Genomic DNA, 20,050 nt, shown 5'->3' with positions numbered 1-20,050 from the left:
AATAAAATAAAATCAATAAAAATTACATAAATGTAAAATATAATAAAATAATTTACGTAATGGTTTTATTTCTGATGTATTTGTAATGTTATTGTGAACTAGGGCTGCAGGATTATGACAAAAATCATAATTGTCAATTATTCCCTTGAGATTGTAATTGTGATTATTAATAACGATTATTTTGAACAGATTTATGCCATTGTTTGAAGCTGCATGCCATATTTTTATGTAAAATATGTATTTAAGAAAGGCTGAAAACACTCTTCCTGAACTTTTATTGCTTTTCTATAGCATTGAGCCTCAAATATCAACTATACAGTTTGGTTTCTTCAAAAACAAAAATAGGTAAAATTATGCATGATATAATAAGGTTATACTAAAACTAAAAGAAAAAAAATGGTCTACTAAAGCTATATATTTCATTTACAATTAAACAGACGAAATTACAGTAACATATTACAGTACAATTTATAATATCAGGGCTCCAGACTAACATACGAGAGCAGTGGCACCAGCACCTGATTTGGTAGCACTGAACATGTCATATTACAAGTTTTATCTCTTAGAAATGCATATTAACAAGAGCTTGAGTTGGGATGCAGATGTACACTTGACAGTACCATTGTGAAAACTGTAACAGCCTCGTCTTTTATACATAACCAGAAGTACAGCACCTCAGTACCATGGTAAAAAAGTAGCCTAACTATATGGTTTCTATGGTGTTTGCATTGAAGAACAGTAGCCTAAAATCCATATCAACTAAGAGAATAATTAACAAATAATGTAATTATATTCCATTACTCCTTTAACATATTTAGTATATTAATTACGTATATAATAACACTCAATATGAATATCCTAGAGTCACAACGACTATCAGTTAGACAGAATGTCTTTTATCCAGTGTGTTTGAGTTTGGCAAACACCTCTTAAGCACACAGAATAATGCAAGTGGGCATTTTTAATAGTTTATTTATTTTGTAATCGCGGCTTTGAACGATTATGTAATCGATTAATTGTGCAGCCCTATTATGAACTAGAATTAATTGTTATTGTTAATGTTATCAAAATAGAAGTTAATAACAATGAATTACATAGTTGTTGTCATTATTATGATTATTATTATATTTACACCCACAAGTTTTGTCCTTTTAAAGATCATCAGTCTGTTTATTTCAGCGCTTCTTCCGTTGACATTTTCTTATTCTCTCTCTTTTTTGCTGTTTTCTGCAGGTTTTTTCCCAGGAAGTTCTCAGGGCTGTGACGCATTTCTCCGTCACAAGATGACCCTCCTTTCTCCATCCATCCTGAAGAAATACAGCATCCCCTTTGACCGAGTGAGTTATTCACACATTACATCACTTCCTGGCACTCCTACAGCACAAATGTTCATTCAAATAATATGGCTGGTGAATAAATTGCATAAAAAATTGTATCAATGCAAATGTTAATCATAGTGGTTCACAAACTGAAATAGTGTGAAATATTTATGCAATTGTATGTGTTTTTGTGATAGTATGCAATACATTATAAATACATTAAAAGTGTAATAATTAACTATAAATCAAAAACTTATCAATACAGTAAATTTTCATTCTAAATATTTATTTAACATTATTATTGTTAGTATTATTAATAAAATTGTTAGTAGTATTATTAAGGGCTGTATTAATTAAATCATAATAATAACAACAAAAATATGTATTTAATTTACTTACAATTTATTATTAAAGTTCAATTGTATTATGCAGATTGTCACATTATAATGTGAAGTATTTTTCTTTCATGTCATTATGCAATCATTATTTATTATTAATAATAAAATATAAATAAAGTAGTAATAATAATAAATGAATAAATAATAAATATACAAGTTAAAAAACTTTGCTTTTAATAATTTATTATGTATTTATTACTTTGTTTAAATAAAATAAAATATTAATGATATAACATTTATTTAATTTACAATTTGTTGTTAAATTAATTTAATTATAATTTATTATGATGCAGATTATCACATAAGGAAACTAATTAAACTGATTTTTAAAAGTTTTAATATTAAATGTTAATTGTTAATTATGAACCTCTATGATTAAAATTTGGATAAAATCATTGTCAATTTAAAAAAACTCTGAAATAATAATAATAATAATAATAGTCATATTTAACTATTATTCATAGTCTCTCATAGTTTAGTAATAACTCTAATGAGCTCATAATTTTTTTTTTACAAATGCCAGTTTCTATGTAATTATTTTTTTCCTGCAGAAACATCATGTCATAGAGTTTGATTCAGTAATGTCTAAATATAATCTAAATATAGTCCAGTTTATATAAGGTGGTGTGTGTTGCGAAGTTGCCATAGTAATGGTATCTGCTGGGACTTATAGAGATCAGCACATCCATAGCAACCCAACAGTGCAATTTATATTGACTGAGATGCAAAGAGCGAATCTATAAAAGCCATAAAAGATCAGCATAAGATCAGGTGGGCTGTCTTAGAGGGTCAGATATCATTTACATGCGTGTCGGATGTGATTATATCAGCAAGCTGAAGCCCAGGTCAGCAAAACATAGCTTGATTAAACGTTTTGTGTGAATTTCTTTGTAAATTGTTCGTAAAATCGTTAAAAAAAACTATCGTTAAAGAAATGATCAACAATTTACATAAATTCAGTCTATTCATTTATAATCACTAAGGCACATAGCTTTACGTTGTTAGGTTCGCATTTAAGAAATAATTTTTTTAGCCTGCAAAGTCTCGAACTTTTACGAACAAATATTTCAGAATGGTCTAGCTTAGCCCAATATTTACCAGTTTTGTATCTGACTGTTCTGCATTTGCTACAAATTCATTAAAATGAACAATTTTCAATTCAAGAACAACTTATACGAACAACTTATAAATTCGTTCTGCTCATGTTTCATTAATACGCCACTAAAAGAAGCAAATAAAGCTAATTTATTTATTGTAATTTGTTTCGTGTTATTATGGGATCATTTGCATAATACATTTGAAGTATTTTAAAAATGTAATGATAATATTAATGATAGCTAAATAAATTTAGTTTGTTTCGAAAGTTTTCAATTCAACAATGGTTTTGCAAACTATTTAGAACTTCGTTCTGCTCATCTTTCATTAATATGCGAGTAAATTTTTTTTAGCTTTTCTCACTGCTTTAATAATAACGATAATTGTTCGTTAAACAATTTTACGTTTGCTATGAACCCTTTTCATATTCGATTTCGGTAACTTGCGATTATAAACAACATTTCATTCTGATTTTTACCGGTAGAAATGTTTCTGTGTATTTTAACGAAGGTAAGGTGCGTGTTGCGCAAATATCAGTGTGTGTTGCGCAAAAATTGGCTTTTCTAATAGAACACACTTGGCTAATTTACACAGTTTGTGAATGTCTGAAAACGCACTTTGAATGTTAATTTTAATGTTGCCCACAGTGTTCAGAAATTCATTCAAGTAAATGCGACTATTCATTAGAATGTTTTATTTCTTTAGCTGACTATGCACCAGTAAAAGATGTTAATAATGCTAATTTTATTAGCTTCTCTCATTGGCTTGTTAATGAAACACAAGCTAAGTGATTTTTCTATGTGGAAATTGTTGCGAATATTTTCATTTGAAATGGTTTTTAATGAACAATTTACACTCACGTTTCATTAATACAGCAGTAAAAGAAGCTAACAAAGCTAATTTTACTAGCTTCTCTCATTGGCTAATTAATGAAACTCATTGCGACTATTTTCATTCAAACAATTTACACAAACGTTAAACACACTTTAGACTTTTAGTGAGTGTTTATGTGCAGTTTTCGTTAATAAAAATCATCCTTTAAAATTAAAATGTGTTGCGCACGTAAGCCTTGCTAACAGCGCACACTTTTTCATGAACATAGTTTTTCTTAAAGAAAATGCATCTCTTAGTTAGATAAGCTTAGTCACTTAGCTATTTCACACAGTTGTTGGAGTCTCTGAAGACACTTTTGCATGCTAATGCTAATCTAGGCTGCAGGGTTAATTTCATAGGCTGCCTGCGGGCAGAAATTGTTGCATTAGCGCTTAGCTTTGCATTCAGAGATGACGAGGGTGGTAAACTAAAGCACTGTGACCCTACACACATAATTTTGTGTATTTGCACAACAAACGCGCTTTATGCGCCAACCACGGACCCCTGCTAGCATCCGCGCCACAGATTACATTTCAATTTACTCCGCCGCCCATTTCCGTCCGCACAAATTAATCTTCTCCACAGATAATTCCCATTGTTAGGAGCCCAAGACCCTCGCGGAGAGATTAAACCGGGAATAAATCTCTGTAATGAGGCTAGATAAAGTTCAGCGCTGCTATACGTTATGCTCAACCCTTGCAATCCTGATTTTGGCTTCCGCTGCTGCTCCATGCGACGGATGTTATTGTCACTTTTGAGTCGATGTGACACACTGTGGAGCTGGAGTGAGATGAAACGGAGAGGGAGATGCTGAAGTGTTGATCTCAGCAGGTTTCCTGTCTGTCTGTCTGTCTCTCTCTGTGTGTCTGGGGACGTTATTAGAGCTTCAGCTCAAACTCTTGCTAGCGAACAATCGGAGAGAGTGTGAGTAGAGACCCAGGAATCATGCATTAAATCTCATCCGCTCTGCCGTTATGGTGACAGTTAAGACCGTGTGAAACATAATACCAGACTTAATACCAATATATAGGATGTTCCTGGATTCTACACTGTGGTATTCTTTAAAGTACCTTAAAGTAACGTCAGCATGAAATCAAAATGTACTATTTTCATCTTGAGTAACCTGATACACTCTAAAACACACTTATTATGGAAGTAAAATCGGTTGTGAAATATTTAATGCTGATTTTAAGGTATTTAGTTTTTTTTTTCTTTTTTTTTGAGACTTTCAAGTCCTGTTTTTGGTTCTCTCTTATTTTCTGTAAATTTGCAGTAATCTTTGGTGGAAAACTTTTAAATCATAAGTAAATTTATTAATATTTTAGGTTTAGATTTTATTTTAAATCAATACTTTTTATTTATTTTAAATGTTTTATTTACAATACATTAATGCAAACTTCAAATGAATATATATTTAAATGTATTTAAATATATATTTACATAATATTAGATTTTATTGTAATGCAAATGTACAAAATTACACAATCTATCTGAATTGCATTTCTGAAAAAAATTCTGAAAAATTGCAATCAAATTTTTTTTATGCAAATGTTCACCATAATACCTGACTTTTTTATTTTATTTTAAGTTAATGATATTACTTTACTTGACTTTTTTCCTTTTGATTTAGTTCAAATGAATTTTTTTATTATTATTTAAAATAAATAATACTTTTATATACTTTTACAATTCAGATGCGTCATGATGCGTACAAGTCACTTGTCTATTTATTCAATTTTTTGTATATAAAATATTTTCGCAATCAGATTTTTTATTGTAATGCAAATTTACACCAGAATACCTCGTTATTTTTTTAAAATGAAAATTACATTTAATTTAAAAGTTAATTTTATTAATTTAGTTTACTTTTTCCTTTCAGTTCAAATGTAAATAATTTTTGTCATTTTTTATTATATTTTTTCTTGTAATTGTTTTGGTGCTTATTCCTACGTTGACATTTTTTGTTTGTTCACATCTGTGCAGAATTAATTTAACACATTTTTACTATGTTATTTTTTTATTTAGTATTTATTTTAAATAGTTTTTACTTTAATGTTTATATTACATTTTAAATGTATTTATTTTACTTTTTATTTTTTATTGATTTTAAAATATTTATTTGTGTTTGTCTGAGCTGTAATCGACACTCTATAACACAATATCGCGGTGTCTACAGGTGTGGATTTAATCTAGTTTCGTTAAATGAACAAACGCCCGAGGACTAATTCTACAAAAACACCAGACACGTAGCAGTGAAATACGCCATTAATGAATCTGACTTTCTTTCTAATGGACGCCAGCGTGATGCTGAAGCGTGACTCCACCGATCGCAAAGCTAGAAAACGGAGTGAAATAAAAATAATCATTAGCTAAGGCCGGCTAACTCTCCTCCATGCTCCGCGCCTCCACCTTAATTGCGCACGTAGCGTCTGAAAATGTCTTTCCAGCGTTTCGTTTGGCCGGCGGCGGCTGAGGAGCCCGAGGTCTGAAGGAGACGATGAATGGAGGGAGAAAACGAGAGGAGAGGCTGAAGATTTCTCAAAGCAAATTTCTTTTCCCATCAGCCGCTAATGGCTACAGATATTAGCGCTGGAAGCCGGCGTGTTTCTCGGTCTCGGCTGATTTTCCCGCAACAGCTTTTTCTCCCTCTGAAGTGTCATTTGCAGCTTAATTCAGCAGTTATTGGCTCTTTCATCAAAGTACAGTTCACTGAGTCCTTTAAATGTTGCCTTCGCCCAGATTACTGTGGAGCTGGATGAAATTAATAATATGTGGGGTAACGGAGCAATAGCCGGGAAAAAATTAAACGTCCAGCGCCTTCCATCTTCAGAGACACATGCGTCCCGTGAGGATGAGCCGAGAGCTTCATGATTATTAGCACATGTGCAGAATTCACTAGAAAGTGCTGCAGATATTGACATTCAAACTCCAGCTGTTCACAAAGACACTTGTGCTTATATAGTGTTGGGGAAAGTTACTTTTAAAAGTAATGCATTACAATATTGCGTTACTCCCTAAAAAAGTAACTAATTATGTTACTTTGCTACTTTTTATGGAAAGTAATGCGTTACGTTACTTTTGCGTTACTTTTTAAATATGAGCAGGGCTAACATATTTAATTAATCTGAGTTTGCATTTCACTGTTTTAATTCATTTTGATGAATACTAAATCCCTTTTTTTGCGAGTGGGATGAATTAATGCACATTCATATTTAGTCTAGGACTACAGTAACATGTTCACACAGCGCACTGTCAGTCAATAAATGGGGAAAAAATAACTGCCGTAATTTTTTTTTTTAAAGTAACTCCGATATTTTCTTGTAAATTAAAAAGTAATGCGTTACTTTACTAGTTACTTGAAGAAAGTAATATTATTACGTAACTCCCGTTACTTGTAATGCGTTACCCCAACACTGCATATATAATATTTATATTAAAAATTAGTTTACACCATAATACCTGACTATTTATGTTAATTAAATTTTATTATTTTATTTGTATTATTTTTTTATGCATTTGTTCCTTAATTTGTTCATAATTTTTCATTAATTCCTTCCTTTTGTTCTTTCACATTCATAATTATCTTGCTTTTGTTTTGTTTTTCTTTTAATTTAGTATTTTTTAATAATGCATCAATTTTTAAATTAAACATAGTAAAAGTATTCTTTTTTGTTCATTCAGCATTTTTCTTTAATTTGTTTATTGTGTTTTTACATGTGTTTTTTTATTATTTAATTGACTTATTGTTTTTAATTATTCATCTATTAATAAAAAAATCAAACTGTTAATGTAACAAGAAATAGGTTGTTTCATTTCTTTTTGTTTATTAATTCTTTGTCGTTTTTTTTGTGTATATATTATTTTATCTATTTTTTGCGATTAAAATTAATTTTTTTTTACAGTTAATACCTAACTTTTTAATGAAATTAATTTGAGGTTAATCATTAATTTATTAATTAAATAATTGAATTGTAATAATAAAAGTAGTTCCTTTTTTAAGTCAATTTAATTTAAAGGTATTAATTTGTATTTAATTAGAATTTTTATTTTTAAGTATTCATCAAATAAATAGCTAATAAAAGTAGTAAGTTGTTTGTTCCTTTTGTTTATCAATTCATATAATTTCTTAAATTTTTCATTGTACTTTCAGTTTTTTTTTTTTTAGCGTATACTATTTTAGCATTTTTTTTCCGCTATAAAACGCTGTACTTTTTACAGTTCACCAACATCGGCGTAAGAATCTAATTCTCCCACTTTATGCGTTTTATTGTATTCATTTTGTGCAATTAACAAGATTTTACACCATAATCAGCACAGATGACGTGAAATGATGACGTCATTTTTCTTTCTCTCGTAGATCACGCAGGAGGAGGGCGAATTCATGATCACGTTCCCGTACGGATATCACGCCGGATTCAACCACGGCTTCAACTGCGCCGAGTCCACAAACTTCGCCACCCTGCGCTGGGTCGACTACGGCAAGATGGCCACGCAGGTGAGCGCTCTCAGACCCAACGATTCCCTACACCACTCGCTTCACCGCCCCTTCCTCACACTCATTCTTGTGTTTCGTTCGTTCTTTTGTGCTTTCGTTAGTTATTTCGCACACTTTCATTCATTCTTTCTTTCTTGCTACTTTGTTCTAGATTCATTTGCTCATTCATTCATCCTTTAATTTTGGCTGCTTTTGTTTGTTTTTGTTTGCTCATTCACATCCTTCACCTTTTTTTTTCTTTGTTTTGTACATTTTTGTTTGTTTTTCTTTTGATTTGTCATTTTGATTTGTTCTTTCTATTTGTTTCTTTTTGATCTTTTTCTTTCTTTTCATTTGCCCTTATTGTTTTTTTTTGTTTGTTTGATTGTCCTTTTCATTTATTTTTTCTTTGCTGGTCGTTCATTTGTTCTTTCGTTTTATTGTTTCTTTTTGATTGTTCTTTTTCTATTTTAATTGGTCCTTTTCTTTAGTTTTTTGTTTGCTTTTTGTTCTTTTTGATTGTTTTTCTTTTCATTTGTTCTTTTCGTTTTTTTTTGTCTTTTTCATTTGTTTGTTTTTTTTGTTCTGTCTATTTATTGTTTCTTTATGATTGTTCTTTTTCTTTCTTTTCATTTGTCCTTGTTTGTTTTTGTTTGTCCTTTTCCTTTGTTTTTTCTTTTTGCTTGTCTTTTTCTTTTGTTCTTTCGTTTGGTTGTTCTTTCTTTTAATATCCTTTGTTTTTTTTTTTTGTTTTTCTTTCTATTTTGTTCTTTCTTTTGTTTCTTTTTGATTGTTCTTTACCTTTTCATTTGTTCTTTTCATTTCTCTTTTTTGTTTGTTCTCTCGTTTTGATTGTTCGTTCTTTTTATTTCCTTAGTTTTTTGTTCTCTTTCTGTTCTTTCTTTCTTGCTTGCTTGCTTTCTTTTCGTATATGTCTTTCTTTCTCTCTTATATGACACAAGTCGTTTTTCCCGCTCGTGTTGCGCTCTGGCATTTAGAGACTCTCGTCACACGTGTCTCGCGCGGCTGATGATATGCATGTATCGTAATGATTAGCGATGTGCTGAATGTCGGGTCACAGAGGCGCGACTAATTAAAGCGCACGAGCGGATTTTGTGTTTGAATCTCTCTCGTGTCGCGCTCAGTCCCACTCATTATTTGAGTTCCTCTTCTACAGGCATCTGATGGAGCGCCTCATTAGTCAGAGATCTTTAAACCTGCACATTCATGACAAAATACTGATTTCTGGCCTGTTAAAGAATATTTTGTATGCAATAACAGTGTTGCTGATGCTGTGAACATGCATATTTGTTATATTTACATTTTCATGCATGAGAAATAAAAAAAATTTAATGGTGCTGTGAATGAATCCTTCAATCAGATAAAAAAAGCCCATTAACGTCAATGCTATATTCACAGTGTTGCTTGATTTTCTACCATTGTGAATGTACTGTGAATAAATCGCCCATCATTTGTGGGATCTAAGAGAAACCGGTAATAATCCACCTGCAGACCTGGTCTAGTGAGAGAGACACGATGAGTTTACAGAGTTATTAACATGTTCATCTCTGATATGAGACCGTGTCTTCAGAGGCCTGTGATTGTTTCTTTCTCCATTTCCATTTATTGGTTTAGCAGTGAGAAATACAGCAATAAAAGAGATTGATCCCAGAGAGTTCAGTGTCAAAATAATTGTTTTTTGTTCTTTTTTTAAACTTTATTTTATGGTGTAAAAATATACTCACTTTTTATACATATCTTTAATTCTTTTTTGTTTTGTTTTTCATTTTAAATTTATATATTCACTACAATGCAAAACTGAGACGTTTTTTAAGCAAGAATGCATTAAATTGATCAAAAGCTAAAGTAAAGACATTTATAATCTTACAAAAGATTTCTATTTCAAATAAATTCTATACTTTTGAGCTCTCTATTTATCAAAGAATCCTGATGAATTAAACTTTGCATCAAGGGAATAAATTACATTTTGAATTCTATTCAAATAGAAAACTGATATTTTGAATAGTAATAATATTCTACAATATTACTGTATTTGCAGTATTTTTTTTTTTAGCAAATTAATGCAGCTTTGGTGAGCAGAAGAGACTTTTTAAAAACAGAAAAAAATATTGCCTCACTTTTAAACCGTATTGTATATATATAGTTATTTTTTTTCAATGTTTTTCAAATATGCTTATAAAAATGTATTTATATAAAAATATTTACAATTTTTACCAGTATTTTGTAGCTTTTAGGGACTTTTTTTGCCAATTTACACTCACACACTCACACACTCACACACACTCACACACACACACACACACACACACACTCACACACACACACACACACACACTCACACACTCACACACACACACACACACACACACACACACACATATATATATATATATATATATATATATATATATATATATATATATATATATATATATATATTATTATTCTATATATATATATATATATATATATATATATATATTTCTAATTTATTTAGATATTTCTAATGCTTTTTATATGCTTTTTCCAGTTGAATTTTTCATTGTTGTGGTCTAAAACAATCACAATACATACTTTTTTAAACAGATTTTGAAATGTATATATTTTTATTATATACACACACACACATATGTATCTCCCTATTGTCACAATTTTTGCTAAAGAAATGTAGAAGTGTTTTGGAAACAGCGAGTCTCAGTTATGCTCCTGAAAATGTTCACAGCATGATTGTACTTTTAGTTTTGGTTGGTTCCTCTCCTCAGCGCCGCTTGTTTTCCAGGTGGAGTCAGATCCTTCCAGTCGGGCTGGAATTGCATTTCTGAGCATAATATGGCAAGCCCTGGAGTTACGCTGCGAGACATTGACATTTCAGAGTGAAGAATAGCGCTTGTTGCCATTATTACGCCCTCACACGCACACACACACACACAGGGTTTGCCGTGTTTGTCTTCACTTCAGCTGCAGAATGTTTCTGGTAATTGAACAGCAGCTCCGGTGCGGCTCAAGAAATAACGGCTCGATGTAATACAGCCAACTGCAGCTCGCAGGAAAATGACTTTTATTTCCATCCGTCTCTCTCTCTCGCTGTTGATTGAGAGATGTTGATTTGTGCGTTTTTCACTTCGGTCCACGCCGCGCAAACTCTGCGATTAAAACCGTGTTTTTCTCCCTTCCAGTCGTCGGCGCTGATGATTTAATAATCCTGTGTCTGCGCACCTGCATGAAGACTTATTTCATCTAATCATCTCATCTCCATTTTCCTTTCAATTGTTGTTTCAGACACGACTCCCAGGATGCAGTTCATTTGATTCTCATCTGTTATACAGTTTCATCTTTTTGAACCCCAATATTTTGTCATTTTTAAGGTCCTTTTTTAGTGAATTTGCATTAGATTTTTTTTTGTCATTGAAATATTATACTTCATATTTTCTTTAAATCTGCTCCTAGCAACTTGACTTAAAATTACTTTTGTATTTAAATAATCTACATTTAATTTTTTAATTGAAATATTTGTATTAATGTATATTATTATTTTTAATGTATTAATTTAATTTTAATTTAGATTACCTTGTATTATTCGTTGAATTTAAATATTTATAATGTTATAATTTATAATGTTTTTGTTAATGTATTTTTAATTTGCATAGTATAAATGTTTTATTTAGTTTATTATATTATAATGAATGTGTATTAATATTAAATTAATTATGCTAATATTTATTCATCATTATTAAAACATTAATATTTTTATATATAATATTTATAAATCTTTAATATATTTTAAATTAATTTGCATTTTATTTATATTACTCTAGTTTGTTCTCAAAACTGAAGGCCAAAAATAAAAAGTGTATTTAATCTTAATTTAAAAAATAATATAATGCAATATAAATTAATTAAAAAATATACTCTACAATAATGCAAATTAATAAATACACCTTTTTTGTGTGATGATTACCTCGCCCACCGTGGAATCTCATTGGTCCAAAATATCACTCCACATAGTTGAGTACTAACCTTTAAATTCATTCTGATTGGCCGTGATTGTGTCACATCATATATCATGCAGTCAGAACTTAGAACTGTTTTACAGTTGTTGACTTTAATTAAAGTTGTTGGTTCTCTTGTTGGTCTTCTGCAGTGCTCGTGCCGTAAGGACATGGTGAAGATCTCCATGGACGTCTTCGTTCGCTGTCTGCAGCCTGACCGCTACGACCTGTGGAAACAGGGGAAAGACAATACGGTCCTGGACCACCTGAAACCCACGACCCTCACCAGCCCCGAGCTGGAGCACTGGAGGAAAACCAGAGTCACCTACAGAGAGAAACTCCTTCGCAGGTGCCGACAATTTTTCATTTTGTTGCGGAAAAAATCTGCTGGTTGGCCTTCATTATTGATTTTAGAAATTTCCATGTCGCTTGAACAAAAAAAAAAAAAAAACATGCTTTGTGGAAACTTGTTTCGTTTTAACAACATCACCGCAAAAGTTATCGTAAATAGTAAATATACTATGCAAAACACAAAATGTAGAACACAAAACATTGTTACATTGCTCATAATATTGAATGATAATAGTAAAAAGTTGAGAGAGCGTGATGTTGGAATGGCACGTTACGATGATGTTTATGCTCAGATATAGTAATTGTACAGCTGTTGTAATACAGAAGAAAAAAATTATTTATGGTATTTTTTTGTTACTGGTCAAATGCATTGTTTCATTTTAACAATGTCTCTGCAAAAATTTGCCATAGACGTGAAATGACCTTTATTGTTAATTTTTTTAAATTAACTAAATTAATTTTAGTTTAATTTATTATTAAATATTATTAAATTTAATTAATTTTTATTGTTTATTCTTAAAGAGGCTATGTGTAGGTTTTTACTTAAAAAAAAAATCTTTAAGATAGAGTTTTCATTTGTCCATTTATGAGCCAACCATAATGTAATAGGAAGAATGACACCTTGACTGTCCACCTCGGTTGCCTCTATCAGCCTGTAGGCTCAGTTGTGTCTGGAGGAGTCGGGTCCGAATTGGCGCGAAAATTCACAAAATGTGACATCATGCGCGTTCTCGTCTACCGCGGCAATCGCTAGCGGTAGTGTTTGAAATGGACTCAACCCAGACACCCACGGAAACTCCTCGTAAGCTTAAAAAAAAAAAGAAAAAGAAGCCTTATCTAGTGCGCACCGAGAGCGAGCATGAGACTGGCTGCAGTTCCTCTAACGGCCACTGGTGTCAGTAACTGTTAGAAATTTCAGAACTTACGCAGTGCTCCTTTAATAAATAGAATTTTATCAAGTCAGAAAACTTGGTTTGAAATAAGTTATATCTGTTTTGGTTGTTCGCCGTAGAGCTCACGCAAAGGTTTTTCGGTGCGAAAAATTCATTGTTTCATTTTGAATGACAGTTAATTTTAATGACTGTTTCATTTTTCATTTTAGCCCTGAATTCGCTTTTACGGTTTGAATCGTAATAAATAAAAATTTGGGTTGAAATAAAAGTTCTTTATCCATTTGCATTGTTTTTTGTAGACCTCAGCATGGTTTTTATTGACATTTCGCCTTTAATTTTCGAATCGTAATACATAAAACTATCAAGCAGGAAACGTTTTGTTTAAAATAAAAGTTTATCCATTTGCGATGTTTTTTGTAGAGCTCCGACAAAGTTTTTATTGACTTGACACTTAAAGTTCAAATCATAATAAATAATTGTTTGAAATAATGAAATAATTTGAGTTGAAATAATTTTGTTATCCGTTTGCGTTGTTTTTTGTAGAGCTCAGGCGAAGGTGAAACAGTTCCGGCGTCTGAAGCTGGAGGAGGTGAAGGTCCTGGCGGAGGAGGGAGTGGAGCTGGACATGAGCGAGTACCTGCGTAAAGTGGAGGAGCGCGAGCAGCAGCGCCGGCAGCAGAGGGACGAGCGCATGGCGCGGGAGGCGCTCCTCACGCTGGAGGCGCTGGAGAGGGAGGAGCAGGAGCAGGCGGAAGCGGAGGCGGCGCTTCGGGAAGGAGGTGACGGGAGCGAACTTTTAACATATAGAAACCACCCCATAAACCCTAGCAACTACATAGTAACACACCCCTTGTTATTACTGAATGTGTGATGGTATTTTCTTCCCATTCCTCCATCTTTGTTGTTGTTCAGCCGGTGAAGACAGAAAAACAGATCCCCAGGATCCTCCGCCGGAAAATGTAGAGGAGGAGAAGAAGAAGAAGAAGAAAAAGAAGAAGCCGAAACATCCCGACGAGCTCTCCTTCCAGCAGGTGTTTGAGCAGTTCGCTTCCAGCGACATTGAGAGTAATGAAGTCACTCCCGGTCTGCAGGTCAGCGCTTTCTCTGACCCCAAAGGGTTTTTAGGGGATTTTAAATGCTGATGCAAATTATCGTTAAATGTTTTTGTTCGCAGCCGAATCCCTTCACGAAGCTGAAGAAGAAAGTTGAGGTAAAGAAGAGCCGAAGACATCCGTTCAGCAAGCCGCCCATGCGCTCTCCTCACTCTATAGTCAAACAGGAAGCCTCTAGCGACGAGGGTGAGTACTGCTTTCAAGACATCATTAATGATAAAGTTAAGCGCAGTGTACTTTAAGTATGAAATTGAAATAAATAAATCAATTTAACTTAATATTTTGGGCCTCATTCATGAAACGCAAGCAGATTTCTTTGTAAATTGTTCGTAAAAACATTATTATCAATTTAAATTTCAGTGTAACATTTTATGTAAGAACGGATTTACAAAAGAACGGATTTTTTTGTTCGTGTTCGTGTTTTTTTTAAATGCAGATTGTAATTATGTTCGTAAAATGGAATTTTGTAAAATGTTCTAATAGTTCATTGAATTTTCATTAGAATAGTTTTACGGAAAATTTTGCTGAATTAATTTTGTTCATGCTTCAAATTAAGTTTGACATGACGTTCATAAAATTAACTGTTTTGGAAATTTGTTTATTCACAGAAACTATTTTTCTAATGTTTCAAAAGTTACATTTGAAATAACGTATGAAATGTTTAATGATGTTCTTACAACTTTGTGTAAAATATGCATAAATTGAATGGGGCAATTTAGCAAAAAATAACTTTATAAAAGATTTACCTGAATTCGTTTTGCTCATTCATAGACATCGTTCGCAATGGCAGTCGTAAAATCGAATGAAATTTTTAAATTGTTAGTAAAGATATTGTTATAGTCCCACTGTAGTCAAATATTTTATCCTATAAAACTTATCTTTGATTATCAAAATGACACATTTAAATGTTATTTCTAGCTTGAATATAACTCAACACCCTTGCCTCATTTACTATACGCTGATCTATGAATATGCAAATTAGCCCCGCCTCCACTCAGTCGCACCAGCCAGCGCCTCCTGATCCATGGATAATGACTGATAAAACTATGTTTTTACTAGCGGACAACTACCGTGAATACTCTAACATTCGCTAAAGTTACGTACTTGACAATGTTGTGTCCTCAAAATGCCGTTAAGCCTGAATACGATAAATATTCTGCATTTGTTGTCACGTGGCGTTCAGGAGGACAAAAGAAACTTTGCTCCCTGGGTTAATGTCTTACGGCACATTTTCCACTGAGGAAAAAAGATGTTCAAAGTTAGATATGTTTTTACAATATGAATGTTTCTAGAACATTTCAGGCCGGCGTTTAATTTCGGAGTGTTCTGGTTTGATGGCGAGATGTTTTGTGTTTGTTTGTTTGTTGTGAAAGTGCGCACTCGAGCACAAAGAGCAAAAGCAATAAAATATAAAAGAAAGCAGCCACAAACAATCAGCGCTTTATAAGACGGGGCGGCTGAAAGACGGTTATTGATTTGTCTGTGCTGTGAGTTATGAAGAGACAGACAGCTGTAAACCCACACCACCCGCTGTCACTGCAGGGGGCAAAATGCAGGACAGAGGGGCATCAAAACTCTCCAAAAATACATCTTCACCTGCTGTCTGTAGAGTCACAGCTCAGAGGAAGAGGACAACACTCATACTGAGCCATGTTTTACTTCTATCTGATTCATTTTCCTCTAAACTATGTGCATTTTCTGTGCTTAAGAGGCATATTAAAATTATTCTTTAGCTTCTGCACACTTTAAAATTGTTGCATCTGTCTGTCTAGACATCTAAATATCTGTCTCTCTCTCTGTGTTTCTGTAGAGCTGTACTCTGGGCTGCCTGTAGGTGGCGGCGTCCAGCCTGAGGCTAAGAAGTCCGAGGAAAATGCGCTGTGGCAGAACCGTTTGCCAAACTTCCTGGCCGAGAAGCAGTTCAATGCTGCGATGGCGACCATCGAGCCGCACTGCGCCGTCTGCACGCTCTTCTGTCCGTACACACAGGTAATACACTGAGCTCCACAGCATCAAAATACTGAAATCGTTTGTAATAGCACATAATCAATACATAATCAAACTTTTGACTATCTGCATAAAGTCTGGTCCACTCCAATGCTTTTTTTTAACCACAAACTGCCGGGTCGAACAGGAAGTTGTTTTACTTCTTTGTTTATTTCTCTTTGGTTTAGCATGTTCTCCCCTCTCTTGTGTTTTTGTGCATGTTTAGCCCGTTAAGGACCCCTTCCACCTCTCGCGGGTCGGCTGTCGCACACGTCCGCTGGTTCCAGAGATGTGTTTCAGCGCCGGTGTCGAGAACACCGAACCTCTGCCGTCGAACTCCCACATCGGTGACGACGGCACCAGCGTCCTGCTGCCCTGCGGGAGCTGCGGCCTACAGGTCCACGCCAGTGAGTAACACACCTCACATGTGCTTCTCATGATACAAAGACAATTATCACAGCGTTAATGTGTTAAGCTAAAGGCCGGTATACACAGAACGTGTTTTTGAATTACAGTGCTCTGGCGTTTAATCCTTTTACTGTACAAATATGCTTGATGGCTGCCTTCGACTTGTTACTCCATCCCTTATTGATTTTATAGGTTTATACTATTGTTTGATACTTTAATACTCATGCATAAATAGGTTAATTCAATATCGAATTGTCAAGAAAAATGAGAATCAGCAGTTCTGAGTGAGGTGGCCAACCCTAGCCCCAACCCTAAGTTAACTGTGTTAAATATTTTGTTAAATATTACGGAAAAAAATTAATTGCCTGCGTTAACACACTCATTTTGATATAAATACATATATACACACACGCATATATAGTGATAAATTTGCTTTATTGGACAAATCGACAGAACCTTTTTTTTTTTTTTTTTTTTTTTGGAAAATGTATTAAAAAATGGAATAATAAATTAACCTATTTATGTAATTAGAAATGATAAATAATATATATTTATTTTATTTGAGATAAATTGGCTTCATTGGACAAGTCCATTTTTTCTGTAAAAATGTATAATATATAATAAAATGTATTATCAAATATATCAGTCGAAATATAGCCAATGTCTATCCAAAAATTGGATAGATATTGGCTGTATTTTCACTTAATTGTATGAGTAAAAAGTGCCTTCCATGTGTTCCTGTAAAAAAAGTAATATTTAATGAATATATTTTTATAATATAGTAATATAAATGAAAAATTATTTTAAAAAACGATATATATATATTCTTTTTTTTAAATATATATATTACCTTTTTCCTGGTTATTATTTTTATTTTGTTTATGTATTGGTGTGTTGCCACTATTTTTCCTAAAAGACATAAAAGAAGTTTATTATAGACCATTATATAATACTAATATATAATGTTAGTCTCTAGGCCTTCCTCCTAATAAAGGAAGTCAAAAACGTCTGCATCTGTATCTCCAGCTGTTTGTTTGCCGTCTGTGTTTGCTAATAAACGGCCTTGATTCTGTCTTTATCTGGTCGCGAGAGCGTCTTCCGGCCGTCACTCCAGCCAATTTACCGTCAGTCAGGCTGAACTCCAGTTATTTATTTAGATGAGCACAGACTAAAAAAACCTCCCGAAGAGGAAAACACAGACGGGAAAGCGGCTCGTTTCGCCGGTTTCTCTCCACGGCGCGAGTCTAAGCCGCGTAGCCAATTAGCCACAAGTTCACCGAGGTGACGGCGCGCTCTGATTGGCCCGTTTTTGCTTTAAACGAAAATGACAGTTCAGACCAAACTATTTCAGTTTCCTTGATGTTTTTGTGTTTTCCAGAAGCATCCGGCCGTGATATTTGCCATCGGCTGACGATATGATTAGATTTACTCGCGTAAGAACGACGGATGAACGCCAGCGTGCTAAAAAATGCTCGTTTCGCTCAGATACCTTTTCGATGGCGGTTTGTAAGTTCATTACTGCGAGTTGTTCAGATTTATGAAGTGCGATCGCTCTCGCATGAGCCGCCGCGCGTTCGTCTGCTTTTAGCAGCGCTAATCACTTTACCGTCGCTCTGTTTTCACTCTGTCAGACTAATTCAAGTTGTCACGGTGCGTCAGAAGAATACTTGCTCATATTTTACCTGCGCTGCTGTCAGCTCCGATCAAGCTTTCTGAAAGAAGCCAGGCTTATGAAGCAGATATTCCTGGCTCGTAAATCTCCCCCGAAGACCCACATTCGATAGAAATAGCTGATATATAATGTGCACCTGTGTTCATGTCACATCAGTTATATATTACTGCACCAGGTAAACGTCCTACAGTTACTGTATTAATTAGTGCAAGCATTGTTCATGCACCTTTTATTAAGACTAAAATAATAATTATTAGTAGTAGTAGTATTGTTATTTTTGTACATATAACTATTTCTTTGTTCGTTTTTGTTCATTTATTAATTCATTTTGTATATTATTGTCTTTGTTCTTGTTTTTTTTAGTTCTTTTTATTTTTTTTGTCGTTCTTTTCTTTTTGTTTTTATCAATCGTTTCTTCCATTCAATATTTTGTTCTTCATTTATTTTATTTGTGCTTTTTTCTTTAATATAATAATTAATTAATAATAATAATGATTGTATTTCTTTATTATAGTTGTAGTGGTCCTATGTTCTTTGTTCTTTAGCTGTTTTTTATTATTGTTGTTTTTTTCATTTGGTTATTTTGGTAACACTTTATTTTAAGGTGTCCTTGTTACACATTACATGTACTTACTATTATAATAACAATATATTATTCATAATTACATGCAAGTAACCCTAACCATATAGTAAGTACATGTAGTTAATTAATATTACTCAGTACGTAAATCTATAATTGCACTGTAACAAGGACACCTTGAAATAGTGTAACTATTCTTTTCTTTAATAATATTAATGTAAGTATTAGACTTTTATGTTTATTTCTTTTGTTTGTTTTTTGTTCTTTACTTTGTTTCTGCTTAATTTGTTTTTCTTTATTCTTTCTTTTTCGTTAGTCATTTTATTTTAATTAGTTCCTATTTTTTTAGTTAATTTTTTTCCCCTTTCGTTTACTTTTTCTTTCATTTCTCTTTCTTTTCTTTTTTGTTTGTCTTTAAAGATTTTAATTTGTTTGTTGTTTTTTCTTTAATAATAATAATAATAGATATTAATTAATAGATATTAGGATTATCATTTTTAATTATATATACATTTTATGTTACGTTATTCGTTGTTGTTTCTCTTGGGAGTTTTTTTCTTTTGTTTCTGCTTTTTTGTTCATTTCAAATTTTTATTTTTTGTCTTTTTCATCTGTCATTTGTTTCTTTTGTTTTCTCATATTTTTCTGTCCTTATTTTATTTGTTTCTGTTTTGTTTTTGTATAATTTTAATATAATAATAATGTTTTCACATATTTTAAAGTGGGAACAAAACATGTCTTTAATCATTTTACTCTTAACTTGGTTTAATGTAATTAATAAGCCACTCAAGGCTGTATGTAATAGAGATTTTACTGCATCAAAGCCCCTTTACTATAGTAAAATCACTACATTTTAACCTCAAGTGGCTTAGTGCTTTC

At 32.7% G+C, this 20,050-nt stretch overlaps 1 protein-coding gene across 3 annotated transcripts in view; it reads left to right on the top strand.

The window, feature by feature from the left end:
- The window catches only part of LOC306875563 (lysine-specific demethylase 4B-like), a 47,846-nt gene that overhangs the window by 16,650 nt on the left and 11,146 nt on the right, over positions 1–20,050 (top strand). For 2 of the 3 annotated variants that reach the window (XM_079426223.1, XM_079426222.1), the window contains exons 7-14: positions 1,234–1,337; positions 8,043–8,180; positions 12,322–12,518; positions 13,957–14,192; positions 14,326–14,504; positions 14,588–14,711; positions 16,336–16,514; positions 16,738–16,918. In XM_079426223.1, coding sequence (XP_079282349.1) covers positions 1,234–1,337; positions 8,043–8,180; positions 12,322–12,518; positions 13,957–14,192; positions 14,326–14,504; positions 14,588–14,711; positions 16,336–16,514; positions 16,738–16,918 — 1,338 coding nt within the window. Of the gene's footprint in view, positions 1–1,233; positions 1,338–8,042; positions 8,181–12,321; positions 12,519–13,956; positions 14,193–14,325; positions 14,505–14,587; positions 14,712–16,335; positions 16,515–16,737; positions 16,919–20,050 lie in introns of those variants that run through there. The other variant, XR_013784755.1, reaches the window with a different exon arrangement.

The sequence above is a fragment of the Barbus barbus genome, assembly GCF_936440315.1.
Source record: "Barbus barbus genome assembly, chromosome: 9".
NCBI lineage: Eukaryota > Metazoa > Chordata > Actinopteri > Cypriniformes > Cyprinidae > Barbus > Barbus barbus.
The sequence above is the reverse complement of the archived record's forward strand: the minus strand, read 5'-3'. Positions and strand labels throughout refer to the sequence as shown.